General features: G+C 42.5%; 1 protein-coding gene across 1 annotated transcript in view; it reads right to left on the reverse strand.

Annotated features, from left to right (window-relative positions):
• cadm4 (cell adhesion molecule 4) overlaps positions 1–15,955 on the reverse strand; it is a 283,735-nt gene extending 267,780 nt beyond the window's left edge. The window contains exon 1 of the mRNA XM_036593354.1: positions 15,632–15,955. Within this exon, the coding sequence (XP_036449247.1) occupies positions 15,632–15,704 (73 nt within the window). The 5' untranslated portion in view covers positions 15,705–15,955. The remainder of the gene's footprint in view (positions 1–15,631) is intronic.
• Positions 15,956–17,457: the final 1,502 nt, after the last annotated feature.

Genomic DNA, 17,457 nt, shown 5'->3' on the forward strand with positions numbered 1-17,457 from the left:
AGTTTGATCTGTTTTGGTAGTGACAATTTCAGCTAATTTTTATCATAATGTGAAAACGCCAGTACTGCCAGTTTACCATGACTGCACACATAAAATCATACTATTTTTCATTAAAACACAAAAAAATGACTTCATTGCAGAAAATATGTTTTGGTAGTGACCCTTATTTATGTTACACACTGATTTTATTATACTTTGGGACACATTAACATCAAAACAATGGGATCTAAATGCTCACCATGTGGCCTTGAGGGACAAGGATGCAGTCTCACTTCCTGCTCTAAAATGCAAGGGTGTGGCTACAATAAGGCCCCAAACAAAACTCCTGATGAATCTAAATCTTTCAATTTCAACTTTCAATTTTATAAAATAAACAAAAATAATAATATTTAAAAAAAATGTACACTATTACTTTCACAAGTTGACATTTAGTGGTTAAAGTTTGGCCACCTGCCAAGTAAGAAAGTACCCAATAAATTATGATTGTATATATTATGTGTCATGTATTCATGCATAAATTTAGCTTTTTACTATCTCAGTTAATGCCTTGGATTTATATGGATCATAACATCCTTATATTATCTAGGGCCTGAATACTGTGACCACAGTTTGAACTAGTTTGGTAGATGTTGGTATAAACTGCTCTGTTCTAGAGAAACTTAAAATCAGAATTGATGGTGAACAAGATGGGAACCAGATGCCTGAAGAATTGAATGCCCCTAAAAGTTACCTCACAAAATATTACACTAAATGTTTTTTTTAAATACATTCATGGTGGAGAAGTATGTGCTTAAGGTGTGTGGTTAAGGTTCACCCATTGCACAGGTGTTCAGTTGCGCACACAGCTTTTAGAATCTCATTGCCGCACATGAGCCTAAGGTCACCATGTTCAATGCCAAGTGTTGCTTAGAGGGGTATAAAGCCCCCAGCATTGGGCTGTCGATCAGTGGAGCTGTGTTCTCTGGAGTGATGTAGCTCCATCTAATACATTTAGGATGAGCTGGAGTGATTCAGAACTGATCATCCGACATCAGCACTTGACCTCACTAATGCTCTTGTGGCTAAATGCAATCAAATTCTCACAGCAATGTTCCAACATCTAGGCCTTCCCGGCCATTACTGAAGCAAAGGGGTACCAGGCTGAATGAGCAAGTGTCTACACACTTTTGTTGGAACATGTGAATGCCTTGACACCCAAAGGACATCTGTGATTGGTGACATTCGTGACTGGTTAGCAGGCTGCGGCCTTCAGAGATGTCGGTATCGCGGCCAATGACTAAGGGGGCCTACACACTAGAGGCTGACGGGGCATCAGAAACGCAGCCCCCCAATGTATTTCAGTTAGGATGCTGCGTCAGCCCTGTTGGATTAGAAATGCGCCTGTACGCAGTGAAAAGAGGCAAAAAGATCAAACCAGTCCAACTTCTGCTGCAACGGATTCTGACGTTGAGGCACATCAATCACTAGAAACGTGCAGAAGATAGCAGAAGATGAAAATCCAAGATGGAGGACAGTAGCGACGCTGTGTACTCTTTTCCTGTTCTATGTGACTTCTTTGCCTTCGTGGCTGCTTGGCTCGGTATGTGACCATCATCAAAATTTTCTTTCGATGGCCCATATTTCTTTGTTTCTGGTCCAAATGTTTTGTTTCCCACTGAATTTCGAATTGTACAAACTCCGACCTGCTCCAGCTGTGTACACGCTTTCTAGATGGACCAGATCAGCGTGTAGGCACCCTAACAAACGATATATTGTTCAGCCTTTAAAGTAGAGTGATCTAAGCATTGGTGAGCGTGTGTTTAAAGGAGACAGTGTTAACCATGCTCTCTGAGTTCACACAGTCATGGAAACCCAGACCGGAATGTCCACCTCTTCGGCATTCAGGCCTCTCAACGCCAATAGCCTCTTAACCTGAACAATTCACCCTCTCTCGCTACTGCTCCTCTTTATCTCCCACATCCTCCACTTTTCTTTTTTCTTCCTCCTTCTCTCATAAGCCTCCCTTTCCAACTCTATTTGAAACTACAACTTTACTGACTCAGCTAGCAAAAGCTGCAGTGAGAATCCGAAATGCATCTTCATAACTTATTCCAGCACTTTAAAGCAATATTCCAGCATTTTTCAACCTAATCTCTATGTGTAGCATACATAGCACGGGTTCCGTTACCACGGAGAGTATTTTTGAACACGTTTCCCTTACTTAGAAAATGACAAGAAATGTCTTGACTTGAAACTCACTAATAATAGAAAGGATATATATTGGGCAGCTGCTGAATTCTGCTAATGAATATAACTACATAATGCAAATTTGAACCTACTACTGCTACATTCTAATGTTACAGGTCTAAGGATGAGAGAAAATGTCACTGAAGTCATTCTTATATAGTTTTATTCAACTTTCAAACACTGGAACAACAGTAAAAAAGTGTTTTTTAGTGGTTTCAGGCCAGAGGAACGCATGTGCAGTAGGACAGCGCAACTGTGCCACATAAACAAAGTCCTTATAGGGAAGTTGAGCGTTACGAGTGTCCCAGTCATATTTCAACCAGTGACTGGTCTCCTCATTTATAATGTCTCTGAGGTAAACAGCGACTGTTTGTGCTGGTTATATGTGTTGCCATGTATATTACCATTCAGGAAGGGATACTGCTGCCAATATACGAATCAACCACTGCTAACCGATTAAACCATAAACCAAAACACATTACCAAACCAACAGAAGCCAAAAGAATCACTTTATGGTTTTTTTCAGCAGGGATAGTTTTAGCCTAAAGCCTAATATTATGCTCAATTTAAGCCTGCTTAAGGTAAAGTTTTATTCTTGTACATTAACATGTATGTGCACACAAAAAGCCCTTGTATTAAGGGTAAGTTAATTAAGCTAAATGTCTACATAACCCATTAGTTTATCCAGGCCACATAAGCCATAGTTTGTGTAATATTTACCCTGTGAATCTCTATATATGTTTGTTTTGGCGTTAATCTTAAAAATGTTAGCCCAATACAAATTTATTGGAAGCCCACATAAGACGACTGAAATGTTGATTAGACTAAAACTTGCTAAAAAAAACCAAAACAAGTTTTGAATGCCACTGGCTTGAACCTGCTGGAGTGAAACTGCTGGCGTGAAACTGTTGCTCTGCAGACAGATAATGTTGGGTATTTACGACAGTTGGGGCTGAACAATAATGATATTTATTGTTATTGTTATCAATTGCAACACAATATGCTTTTCTGAGCATAACATGGGCATCTGTCAGTAATCAAAGAACCCTGACCAACTGCAAGTGTCAATACAAATAGAGCATAATTAGTCTTGCTTGGATTTAGTGTGGTGCAGAATGTAAAATGTCAAAAAAGAAATATATTTCTACTCTTCTTCAAGTATTGTAGTATTATACAATTGCCATACAGGCCGTCACTATGGTGGTACCGCATTACCATGTATTCAGAGAAATACTCCTCAAGAAAAACTAGTCCCATATCTAAAAGAGCAAATTTCTACAGTTTTCTAGCTTAATTTTTTAAATCCTTTTGACTGAAGATGTCATAAAAGTTATGTGTTGCATAAAGACTCACTGACGAAACTCAGTAAGTGCCGTCTATTATAAGTAAGTTGCCTGGCTTTCTGTTCTTCTGTAAGTTCAGTTTAAATCGTCTGTGGTAATCGACTGTATGCTCCAGACAGATAAAGATCTCTACTCTTTAGCTGTAACTTTCGTGTCTGCTCTGAAATGTCATGTCTGTCTATGTCTTTGTAATATTCTCCAGTGTCTCTAAATCAGAACGCACTCAGTTTGCGAGGTGCCGCGGACCTGCTGAGACGAGATTGAGGAGATGGAAAAGGTACGGAGAGGAGCTAGATCTGCCACTTTCACTGCTCTCCAGGGAGGACGAGGAAGAGAAGAACGAGAGCTGAATTACATGAGGGAGTTCCACTTCAGATGGCTGAAAGTTGGAAGTTAACTTATCAACGGCTTGAGCGCAGCACGGGCACGCTGCCTCGCAGACGGCACGCAGCACATCGATCCAAGTTCAAATTAAACAGGGAATTAGGTAACGCTTCTGAATAATGCGTACAAAGCATTTTAAATAATAGATCGGATTCTGACAACTTAGCATCATCTGAAACAGTCTCAAAATCATGGTGGTGGTGAAATACTGAGGCGGTCATCTGGGTGAGGCAGGTTCAGACGCTATTAGGGAAATGTTCCAGGCCCATTTTTGGGGAACAGAACGAAGCTTAATGAGGTTCAGTGCCATTTTGATAAAGTGTGGCCATAAACAACTAATATGTGCACTGATATCCTTCAAAACTGGATATGAAAAATGTCACCATTCATTTAAAACCGCAGGAAACTGCAGTCATTGCTTAGCCAAGCACTAATGCTTCCAACGCTGAATCGAAACCATACAGAAGAAGTGAAGAATCATGGACAACTTTCAAGTATGGAGGAAGTGAGGAATCAAGGCTGGCGATGATCCTATCTGTATCCTGTCTGAACGGAAATGAAGCTAATGTCCCAACAATGCTGGGAGTTAATCAGGAAGGACAACAGAATTCCCAGTGGGCCTGTTATGTTTTAGCCCAGTTACTGTAGGCTAACATGTATAAGCAGACCCATATACACACGAGAATGCACAGACAAACTAAACGTTAAGTCAGCTCTATATTTACACTGTAAAGATTTTTTGTAATTTCTACATGTACTGTGTTTAAGCCAGTATGACACCTTAAATGTGTTTTACAGTTTTAAACAACATTCTGTCATGAATTCTGGGGAAACAACTGCAACACAGGCAAATTATATGTATCAAACACTTTATTGTACGGCTAGTGTGATATTTTTGTAACAGTATTATAATAACAAGTCAAGACATACAGTATCATCAGGTACTTTTGGAGCTTGTGAGACGTGTGTGACACGTTTTTACTGTGTGTATTGAAGATTTTAAGTAAATTCTTTAGCAAATATTTCAACATGAAGCCTAACTGAGAGTCTAATTAGATGAGCCTGCAAGCCCGATTATTTAAATGATCATGTAAACACCATACTGCGATCTAGAAATCCCAGCAAGAATTTCGATAAAGAGAGCTGGAATTTATCAGAGTAATCAGAGTTCTCAGTCCATGTAAACTCTTACTCTGATTTCTTTCGGATTTCTCAGTCTGTGCATGTGCCAGAACAGACGGCAGTCCCGGAAAATAAGCAAGAAGTGTTGCCACGAGAGGCAGCAAAACACTTTTGGAGTGACGCTGAAACCAAATACATGCTTGATGAAATGAAGGATTTAAATATTCTTCATCTTCTACATGATGTTCATATTGTCAGGTAAAGTGGCGCAATGTTTTAAAAAAAAAAAAAGCCATGGCATGAAGTTACGTCACGTCTTCTTCTGTGAGTTTATTGGCTGGTTGCAAAGCAGAAATCCGATTACTGTGTGACTCATGTAGACCCGGAGTTTCCCCATTATTTGATTACTCCAGTGCATGTAAACGTGTTGATCGGATTACTGACAAAATCTGATTTTCTGCAGTTATTGGATTATTAAGCGCATGAAAACGCACTCATTGATTTAAAGGGTGTTTCTTAATTAAATTTTTGGAACAGTGTGTTCCTTATTGTGTTATTAGATGTTTGCAGCCATGACATTAAATAATTGACTGACTTTAATATAAATTACTTAACTGAATCAGTTTTAATATCTTTTATTTTTTTGCTGCGCATTCACCAAGAATTTTTTTTTTACCAACACGGTCAAATAGTTCTTGGTAGTAAAGCCATGGATGACAATATTTTTGCTGATGTAAATACACCTTCAGAAGATGCTCTGGCTCACCACTATCACTTTCATTGGCTTCCAAGGCTGCGTTCAGACAGTGTAGCGTTTCCTGGAAAAAATTCTGCATCTGAACCGCAAGGAATACATTTGTAACAACTTTTGCAAAGCAGAGAAAGAGCAGAGTCATTCTTTATGGGCGAGAAGTTAACACCACATCACACAACAAGGACAGACTAAAGAAACTAGCACTTATCGCACTTCTCTTTGGAAAACACAGATGGGGACAAACACACCTGGTTTAATAATTCCTAATCAGCCCACGTGAACATTAGCAGTGCTAGCAAGTGCCTTGAATACCACAACCAGCAAAGAGACACGACATTGTATTTCTACATTAAACTACTAACCAAGCTACACTGCTGAGGGGTACTTGTCATTTGTTTCTCATAGTTTTTTTTCCAAGCTGATTTCAGCCCCGCATTCGCTGAATCGGTTCAGTTTTACCTGCCCTCCTTTTTGAATGGATACATCGTGCAAAGTGACACATAACGAGCGGAGCTTTTCCGCTCAGAACAAACATTTTTCAACTCAATCTGTGTTTTGTGGCAAAAAATAGACAAAGTAGGTATATAAAAACGTAAGTGTAACAGTTGAAATGCAGTGAGTACAAGTATAAAACTTTACTTAGAGTAACATATTTTAATTTAGGCACAGTAACGAGGTACTTCCCACCCCTGCCAGAAACATACCACGCAATAATGGTTTCACATGTCATCGCGTTCTTGAATGTGTCACTGCGCAATTTATAATGCAACTCGAGCGCAAGCTGCATTCTGAGTGTTGCAGAAAGGAGCGACGGCCTTAGGAGTCTTGACTATAACAATAAATCCTGTTTACAGATGCTCTGATTTGTCCTCTACCCCCCCTTTGAGTGTTTCAAGCACCACAGAAACTTAAGAACGCACACTGAGTTTGAACAAAAGGACAATGCGTCTGTAACACACTGGCCGAACGCCGTCATTTGCGCTCACATATTAGCACGGAGTATGTTTCTGGCCTTTGTTTGTAACACATTGACAGTCATGATTACAGAGGGTGTGAAGAATCAAGGCTAATGTCGGAGTACAGAGAACATGAAAAATCAATATAAATATAAAATGAAGATCCAAGACTTACGTGTAAAAAGAACAAAGTACAGAAGATGTGAAGAATCAAGGCTAATGTCCAAGTACACAGGACGTGAAGAACTGAGGCTAATGTTCAGTTTCAGAGTGTATCAATCAAGGCTAATGTCTGAGCACAGATGCAAAGAATCAGGCCTAATGTCCAAGAACGGAACAAGAGCGGCCGATTAGCCTGAGAGTTAGAGAAGTGGCTAATCAGCCGAGCTTGCCTTACAGACAGCTAGAGAAAAACACCGCCACAAAGCCACATCACCTGCCCCAAACAGGGCCTAATGGCGCTGTAAAACATGAACACAAATGGATGAACACACCATTAGACTCCATCTCTCGCTCACGCTTTCTTTATCTCCTCCTTTGAAGAGTGATTGCAAGGCGCGAACGCAATTAAACGTGTTCACAGCTTATGGACCGGCTATCATATCCTTCACAGCAGAAAGGCAGTAAGGCTCAGTAGGACTACAGTGCAGGGCCTACTCGCGCTTCCCTTTGTTCTGCGGCTTCGCAGCAGTCTCCGAGATCATAAAATAAATGTTGTTTTTTTTAGGGCTACGCTGTAATGTGTAATCTACTGCAATGATTAGAGAAAACAGGAGAGCGGAGGCGCTTTAATGTTGTTCCGCCAGCATATGTCCTAGGCAACACTCGTTTCTTGTTTCTTCTTCTTTTTTTCTGCCTCCAATCGGCCCAGCCTAGATTCGGCTAAAGCCGCGAAGTTAATCTAACAAAAGGCTCTGAGATTCCGCTCACGCCAGAGGATTTCGGTCGGCTGCCATTTTGAACGCGGCGCTAGGAGGTGCGTTCACTTATTTTAATTAAATGTCAACATCTTTATTTTACTGGGAGAATTACACACCCATGGGTTGGGATCAAAGGATGAACACTGGCTTATGTTAAAGGAGCTAGAGAACAAAGTGTTGAGTGGAAATGCTATTTTCAGCAAGGCGAGAGTAAAAAAACAAAATAAAACCCCACTCCGTATGGCTTCCACCTCCCCGAGAAGCATCTGTGGAAACAGAATCGAGAATCGCCTTGAGTAAGCAGCAATTTTGTCCCACCTAAATTTCTCTGCAGGAAAACTTGGGAGGGCCATGTTAGCCATGTCTTAAGGCCACAATGCTCTGGCTGTGATTACTTTGAAAACTTATCCAGACATTAGTGTAGCTAATGATATCTTGCACACCAAATATCATTTTTCGGATATCGACTGTTCAGTGTTTGGTGACATCAATCGTGGCGCCTAGGACTGGCATGGCGAAAAATAGATCAGCAAAGCAGCTGAATGACCCGGTTGCATGTAACGAGTGTAGACTGGACCACCGTGTAGGCCTGGGCGGTAGAGCAATGAAACTGTATATTGTTGATTACTGACAAGTAACCCAATGGTAACGTGTAAAAGGCAATAATCACCATTTCGAAAAAAGAACTGACAAAAATAGAGAGGAGTGGGGCGATATAATCGATTATCATGACTTTTTAAGCAGAAAGGAATCAGCTTCAGTGCGTGAAAACAAGCGCCTGAGTGCCTTATTTACATATCATTACACACCCCGACTTGTCTTCATTTACATATAATATTAGACTAGAATGAAAACATTCAGCAGGCTCATGAGCCAATGGTTGTCCTCATAGGCGGAGTCTGGGGTGAAGCGAGACGGCTCCCCCTATTGGCCAGAGCTTAAACTGCTTTATAGTTTTAACAATTACACCAACTAAAAAGAATAAAATGCGAAATTAACAAAATGGCTTAGCTTTGTTTCAAATGGCAGAACAATGTGATTATGAAGTGTGATTATCTTCATAAAACACTGGCTGTTTGAGCTACATTATTACAGTATTCAAGATGGATGCCACTGCACTATGTTAAAAAGCACAGTGAAATACGTAACAGCATTTATTTCAGTGTGTATATCCACTTTATTACTGATATTACTGATGATACTGATATTTTTGGTTATGTACCGCAAATCAAGCATTTGGCGGGTTGTTAAAATATCACAATCAACTTCACATACACTTCAACCAGAATAACCATATGTATATGCCTTGAGCCTACACAGCCATTTTATCAGAAACACCTACCAGTTACTCTGTAGGTTTACAGTGATTGTAGCTCATCAGTTGCTGCACAGTTTATCAGCCACACTCAGTGGAAAGGACCACAGGACCACCACATATACAATATAATACATGTCAGTGGTGTGTTAGCATGCGTTGTGTTGTTACGGGGGTATCAGGCTCTAGGTTTTACGCACGGTGGACACTCACTGGCCACTTTATTAGAAACCCCTGCCTTGCATGCATCTTCTAGCCCAGAGCTGCCCAGAGTGTGGTTCACGGGCCTGTAAGGACATTTCAATTAATGTGTGAACATATATTCTTGCTATGTATGGGATTAGTTTAGTGTATTGGGAAACACCTCTGCCCTCCACGTCAGAGGATAGGGTTCGATTCCCTGCTCGGGCAGGCACACCATGCTATACCAGTAGAGTCTTTGGGCAAAACTCGTATTGCTACATTTGCTTGTGCAAACATCTGTAATTAATGTGATTGAACTGTAAGTTATCCTGAATAAGAGCATCTGCCAAATGTGTGTATATATATACATATATAAATGTATCTTTAAGGTATTTTAGCGATAAAATACAGTATAACATTGTAACAGTACATTACAGTTTTGAAAACTCGATTTGAGCTCTACCTACCTTCTTTATTCTTATACTATTTTGTCTTTTTGGCTCTGGGTGCACCACAAACATTGCACTTTGGTCCCCTCAAAAAAGGCTGCTGTAGCCTTTCATCAGTGATCAATTTCTGACAGCAAAGCCGCTCTTGGCTGTGTAGATGTGATTGGTGGAACACTCTCTAGCAGTGACTGTCACTGTCCAGAGAAAAACAGTTATCTCCCAAACTGCAGCTTTGCAGGAGATGGTAAAAACACTCTTTATTTTTTATTTAAGGTAAGGCAAAAATGTTTTGTTCCAAGCCATTTTGGAGCATTTCTGTTGGTCTATTTGTCATGAAATTTTCACACGACATCAAAGGCAGCTGTTGTGTTCAAATGATGTAGAAAAATGAAAATGGAAAAAAATGGAAACACTATTTTGGGCTGTGATGATATAAAAAACCCAGCAACACCGCTGTGCTCGATACATCCACAACAAATGATCAGACACACTCACAAAGATGAGCACACACATATTGCAGAACCCCTTTTCTCCAGTTGTCGTGCATCTTATCTGAGGCGGTTCTGCCCCGCGGCTCTGCTGACAGAGTCCAGACGAATGATGGAAAACGATTCCAGCGAACGACTCTTATATTGCTCTCTGCCGAATAAACAAATCGGGATGATTAAATGTACGAGGCCAATGGGTGTTAAAGTAATGACAGAGGCAGGGCTGGAGCAGAGACCACCACGCCGATTTGTGTGTGTGTGTGTGTGTAACAGTGCGTGAGAGACAGAGCAGGGGGGATTGGTCTCAGATGGTGTACACAACATGTTACTGCTGGCCCGAGCCTGAGGGGCCTCACAGCCCGCTAAGCCGCATGAATGAGGAATCGGCTGTCAGGTGAACTCACACACAGCCTGAGTCCTCCTTCACTCCATCTCCTTCACCTCCTTCACTCTGTCTCCTTCACACCATCTCCTTCACCTTCTTCACTCCATCTCCTTCACCTCCTTCACTCTGTCTCCTTCACACCATCTCATTCACCTTCTTCACTCCTTCTCCTTCACCTCCTTCACTCCATCTCCTTCACCTCCTTCACTCCATCTCCTTCACTCTATCTCCTTCACTTCCTTCACTCCATCTCCTTCACTGTCTCCTTCACTGCATCTCCTTCACCTCCTTCACTCCGCCTCCTTCACTCCATCTCCTTTACCTTCTTCACTCCACCTCCTTCACTCCGCCTCCTTCACTCCATCTCCTTTACCTTCTTCACTCCACCTCCTTCACTCCATCTCCTTCACCTCCTTCACTCCACCTCCTTCACTTTCTTCACTCCGTCTCCTTCACTCCACCTCCTTCACCTCCTTCACTCCGTCTCCTTCACCTTCTTCACTCCATCTCCTTCACATCCTTTACTCCATCTCCTCCACCTTCTTCACTCCATCTCCTTCACCTCCTTCACTCCACCTCCTTCACCTCCTTCACTCCGTCTCCTTCACCTTCTTCACTCCATCTCCTTCACATCCTTTACTCCATCTCCTCCACCTTCTTCACTCCATCTCCTTCACCTCCTTCATTCCATCTCCTTCACCTCCTTCACTCCATCTCCTTCACCTCCTTCACTCCATCTCCTTCACTTCCTTCACTCCATCTCCTTCACCTCCTTCACTCCATCTCCTTCACTTCCTTCACTCCATCTCCTTCACTTCCTTCACTCCATCTCATTCACCTTCTTAACTCCTTCATCTACTTCACCCCCATCTCCTTCACCCTCTTCACTCTTTTACTCATTTATCTCCTTCACCTCCTTCAGGCTCCTCACCCATTCACTCTCTTTACTCCTGCAACATTCTACACCGTTTCACCTTCTTCAGTCCTTAATTACTTCACTCCTTCACCTCCTTCATCCTCTTCACTCATTCACCTTCTTCACGCTCCTCACCCATTCACTCTCTTTACTCCTGCAACATTCTACACCGTTTCACCTTCTTCAGTTCTTAATTACTTCACTCCTTCATCTCCTTCACCCTCTTCCATCTTCGCTCTTCATCTATTCCAGATCAAGCGCTTTCTTCCAGCTTCATTATCCCGACACCTCCTCTTCCTCTCCCCACCTAAATTATTCCATTTCTCTTTATGTCATTCTCTCTCTCTCTCTCTACCCCGTCTTATTTCATTCTCCATCCCCCATTTCCCTCGCTCCTTCAAACTGCTATTGTATGTAGACAGGTAACATTTCCCCCCTTCTCTCTCTCTCTCTCTCTCTCACCCTCCCTCTCCTTCTCTTTCACTTTCTATTTTCTTAATCTTTAATTCTATCTCTTCCCTTCTTTTTTCTTTTACTTTCTTTTTCCTTACTCTCATGTTCTATTACTCTCTTTCCCCTTTATCTCCTCCCTTTTCTTCATTTCCCCCTTACTCTCTTTGCTTCTCATTACCTCTATCCCTTTTACTCTCTCTCTTTCTGTCTCTCTTACTAAAACTCTCTCTCCCCTTCTCATTTATCGCTCTTCTCCTTCTTTTATTTCTTAGTTTTTCCCTCATCCTCCTTCTCTTTCTTTCTCAATCTCTTCATTTATTTCCCCCACCCTCTATTTTTCTTTCTCTTCCTCTTTCACTCTCCCCCTTTCTCTTTCTTTATCTTTTCCTTTCTTATTCTTTCCTTTTACCCTCTATTACCCTTTCTCTTTCTCCCTTTCTTTTTCTCTTATGCTCTCTCTCTTCACTTCTTTCTTTCTTTTATGTCACTCTCTCTCACCTCTCTCTTTATCTCTACCTCTTTTTCTTCTATTCTCTCTCCCCTTCACTCTGTTTGTTGATCTCCTTTCTTTTCTTTTTTCTCTCTCATCTCCTTTCCTCCACTCCTCCCTCTCTCTTTCTCACACACCTTTCTCCCCCCCTCTCTCATCTCTACCTGTTTCTCTTTCACCTTTCTCTCCTCTCCTTCTCTCCCCCTCTCTCTCCCCTCCATCTCTCGCTCCTTTCCTCCCTCCTTCTCCCCTTCCCTTCACTTCCTCTCCCCTCTCCTTCTGTCTCACCTCTCTCGTTCTGCCCCTTTCTCTTCCGCTCCCCCTCTTTCTCCACCTCTTCTCTCTCTCACCTCCATCTCTCCCTCCCTTCCTCCCTTCTTCATCTGTCCTCTCCTTCTCTCTGTTATCTCCCCTCTCATTCTCCCCCTTTCTCTCCCGCTCCCCCTCTCTTTCTCCCCCTCTTCTCTCTCTCCTCTGTCTCTCCCTCCCTTCCTCCCTTTCTCCCCCTCTTCTCTCTCTGATCTCCATCTCTCCCTCCTTTTCTCCCTTCTTCCTCTCTCCTCTCCTTCTCTCTCACCTTTCTCCCCTTCTCTCATTTCCCCACTTTCTCTCCCGCTCCCCCGCTTTCTCCCCCTCCTCTCTCTCTCACCTCCATCTCTCCCTCCCCTCCTCCTTCCTTCTCCCCTTGCCTTCCTCCCTTACTTGCCGCTCTCCCCCTCTCTTTCTCTCTCTCCCTGCTTCTCTTAACCCCATCTCTCCATCTCTCCCTCCCTTCCTCCCGCTCTCTCCCCTTCAGTTCTCCCTCCCTTCCTCCCTCTCTCTCCCCTCTCCCGTCTCTTTTTCTGCCCCCCCATCACTATCTCTAGTCCAAATGAGTTTTTCCATGCAGATCCCAAAGGGCGTGAATGAAGACATGTAAATCTGCTATCAAAAAGTCGCGGCTGATTTACGTGGTGACGGGGTTCAATCCTTCTCTCCCTCTCTCTCTCTCTCTCTCTCTCTCTCCTCCCTCCCCCATCACCTCACGTCACCAGAGAGATTAATGACTATGATCACCAAACCGCCCCCCCACCCCCCAGCTGCTCTGGCCCAATGAGGCGCCCCAACTCTGCCCTACACACACACACACTCACTCAAGGTGCACACTACCCATCAAGCATAACAAACACACACTGGGAGCTGAACCGCAGGGACGCCACACGACCTGGCAGAGCTCCATTTATTAAAATGTGGCAAATTATATTTCAGCCCCATATATCAACCCAGCACGAGAGCAACGAAAAATGGAGTATCGGGGGAAAAATGGCGAGGCCGAGCACTCAGACTGATTACAGACCATTGCCACTGTAGCGTTCGTGGCAGTGGAGGCTGCCATGTATGTTCTGCATGAATGTATGTATGTATGTAATGTAAAGCTCAGAATTAGGGGTGGCCCGTATGACAGTGTTCTTAATTTCTTTTTGTATTTTTGTCCAATTTTCTCCGTGTCTAATTCCACCCGTTAGCCAGGTCCCCCCATCAAGCTGGGACAGTGGGGCTAGCATGTGCATCATCCAAAACACGTGAAGCTGGGCCTGAAATATTAGCTGATAATTAACTGCCGTAGAAAAAAATGTGATTTACAACTTCATTGTCTTTTTTATTCATTGTCTGCAACTATTAACAAACCTAGAGCATCCAGGCTTACTGACCCGCTGTCTTGCCCCCTAGCCGACCAAACTTAGTAGCCCCTAAATGATGACACACGGTGCAGACGGTCTGTTAGAAGTTAGAACTTTTATTTATCGTGTTTTAATAAAAGCTTGTTCTGATTTTTCTTGTTTATGTGCATTTGCCTCACCTGAATGGATGAAAATACACCCAATTCACATTCTGCCAGCACTTTGCAGAAGCAATACTGATCAGTATCATGATAAATTACATCACAATGGCTTTCTGAGCATATTGTGGGTCAGTACTTCACAAATACTGACCAACTGGTAAAGCATAATTAGGCCTGTTTAACTGTATTCAGCACAGCACAGTATTAAAAACACTGAAGATGCATTATTCTACCCAGACGTTCTGCTAGTATTGTTATAATGTGATTTTTTTGTCTCGTTAAACCTCCGAAAAACTAAATATCGTCATGCATATATCGTGAAAAGGTATCCCAATATTGTATTTCTGCCTTATCTCCCACCCCTAACTCCACTAAGAACACCAGACAAAAGAGCTCCTCATCATTACTCATTTACATCTGTGCCCCTATTATGAGCAGCCAGGCTAAATCTTGATCTCGATGACGTAATGAGACACTCACTGCAGAAGCTTAGGGAGAGGAGACACAAGCAGATGTGTTACAGTAACACAAATCCCTCGCGCTGCGTTTATCATGGGACGGCAAGCATGAAATGACGTGATTAACTGTACAGCCTTGTTTCTTTTCCCACCCGTATTCCGGCGCCCTGCGTTGGGATTGGGTGGTAGCTTATACATATTGCCTGTGAGTATAAACTACTCCTAGTCGACCCCCGCGCAGAAGGAGGGATGCTGTTAGCCAATCACAGCTCAGGAGGTGCAAGCCAATCCTAAACGTAGGAGCCGGAATACGGGTGGGGAATGTCTCTACAGCATCTCAGCGTTTACATGACGGTTTTCTGGGACTGTTAAGAGCACAGCAAACGCGTTAAAAAAGAAAAGTAGGGCAAAAAAAGACATTTCAGTCAAATCATTATCATCGTCCTTGCAATATTTAGTTGATATTTAAAAGCGGATCTGAACACAAACAACGCGCCTTCATACATGAAGCTAACAGACACACATAAGGAACTATAGCTTAGCTGAGGGAAGTAAAAGGGTTTTTCGAAAGGTTTAGCGAAGTGAAACAAAAAAGTATTTCCGACTAGAAGCGAGTTAAAAGCGTTTTTTGAAAGGTTGAAGTTATCTTTTTCCCCGAATTTTCCGTTCCACCTTAAATGGTGCAGCAGTTACAGTCTGTCGCCTGAGGTGCCAGAACGTAACTGCTGCACCATTTAAGGTGGACCGGACGAAATGGAACGAGAACGAAAAGCCAACTTTAGCTTCACGCCGTTCGCAGCAAATGCGTTGTTTAGCCTCACATAAGCCTCGTAAAGTGCTGAAGACTGAACCCACCTTGACTCCATTCCTCCCGAATACGCTTTAGGTGAAAACAGCAGGTGCCCGCTTCTCGCAAGTTTACCTCGGGAAAACAAAACGCACGATACGAAGCAGAAACGGAGCCTACCTGTGTGCAGAAAGGAGAGCAGGAGCGGGGCGAAGAGGGGGACGCAGCACTTCCAAACCCACGACCATGCCATTGTGGTTTATTCCGTTTTCTTTTCTTTTCACCTTGATTAATTCCTCTCTCCTCTCTCCGAACAGAGTGCTATATGCGAGCGCGGAGGCTCTCAGCTACCGGAAGAAGCTCTCAAACTCCCAACGCTGGCAGGAATTGTTGTTTATGACATACTAAATGCTAAAAAATTAGCAAAAATAATCTGACGCGAGCGGAGCCACTTTGACAGAGCGCGCCGAATGAGAGCAGGCTGGTCTCGGTTACTTCAGAGAGCCGAACAGCGGCCAGTGCAGGGAGGGGGCGTGGCCAAGACGAGCCTTCGCCAATGAGCGTGCGGGAAAGGAGCGTTCTGGGTTTTTTTTCGCATAACAAGTAGTGGGCGGGGCTTGATGGGGTAATTTAAAGGGAAAAGCCTGATTGATAAACAAAAAAAAAGACCCAACCCTTTTAAAAATAATTGAAATCAATGCGCTATAAATGTGATTCACCGCGACCATTAACGACGTTATAAACTACGGGATGTGACTTGAAACTGGCCTGCACACTTAAAAAAGGTTCTCTGGTAAAAGCAATGGTTCTATCTAGAACCATAAGTTCTAGATAAAGCCATTTTATGCTCAAATGGTTATCTTCATGGTGGAATGGTTCTTCAGGTAGAAGGAAAAGGTGCTGTAAAATAGCAGAACCCAATCAGATTCCCCATCAATCTGATGAACGATTTCACCATGCAAAGAACCATTTAAGCAAGCAATAGTTCTTTGTAGAACTCGTGATTGCCTTTACTAAAGAACCCTTGACGAATTATCGTTTTAAACTGTGTACAGTACGCTTTAGGCCCTTTTAAAATCTTTTATGTTAGCAAAAAACGTCAAATTAACCTACTAAGCTGGAAGGTTCTCATTTTGACCACCTTAAATATTTCAAAAATGATTAGAAGTTCTAAAAAATAAGGTCGAATGGGTTTATCAGGCTCGTTCTTAGGTCTGATTACTTACAGAAGCATGTAGGCTATTGACTGTATTGACTGTACAGCGGTTGGCTGAACGAAATTGATCACCTCCATCAAATTTGGTACTCTCGCCCTGGATGAGCTACACGACAATAAACTGCTGTGGTGGGTTTGCTACACAGCCCCCCTTTGTGCTTGTCGCAGGCTATAAAACCCGATGCTTTCGGCGGGTTTTACTCACAGCTCTTTATAGTGGAAGATGAAGTGGTTTCAGAAATCTCGCCTTCGCAGCGCATTTTGTAAACTGTGTATTTGGCGACACCACTCGGCGAGTGAGGGGAACGACAGCACAATAGCATGGAGGACCAACTGTGATCCTGGAGGACTACCACGGCTGAGTGATGAGTGAATTTCCTGCTCTCACACACCTACCAGCAGTATTTTGGCCTAAATACTTTGAAAAAGTGATGGCTGAGAACTGAATACACAGCCCTAAATGTTTTCAGTGACATATTTCTTTACAATACATAAAAAGTAATATATGCTCTCGGGACAAAACCTTGTATGTCCATTATTGTCGTTTTTTTGGTTTTTTGACATAATTTGAAAACACCTGTTGCTCTTGACATTATGTGTAAATTTCATGATAAATGGCCCAAAATGATGTGCCAAAAAGTCTGGCTTCATTGACTTACATTAAAAGTAAAGTATGTTTTTTCCTTCTCCTGTGAAGTTAACGTTTTGAAAGGTTACAAGGTTTTGTACCAACAACAGCGATATTCAGAATACATTTAGAATATATAATGACAAGGCACATGGTAAAACA

The sequence above is a fragment of the Colossoma macropomum genome, unplaced genomic scaffold (genome assembly GCF_904425465.1).
Source record: "Colossoma macropomum unplaced genomic scaffold, Colossoma_macropomum, whole genome shotgun sequence".
In the NCBI taxonomy this organism is placed as follows: Eukaryota; Metazoa; Chordata; class Actinopteri; order Characiformes; family Serrasalmidae; genus Colossoma; species Colossoma macropomum.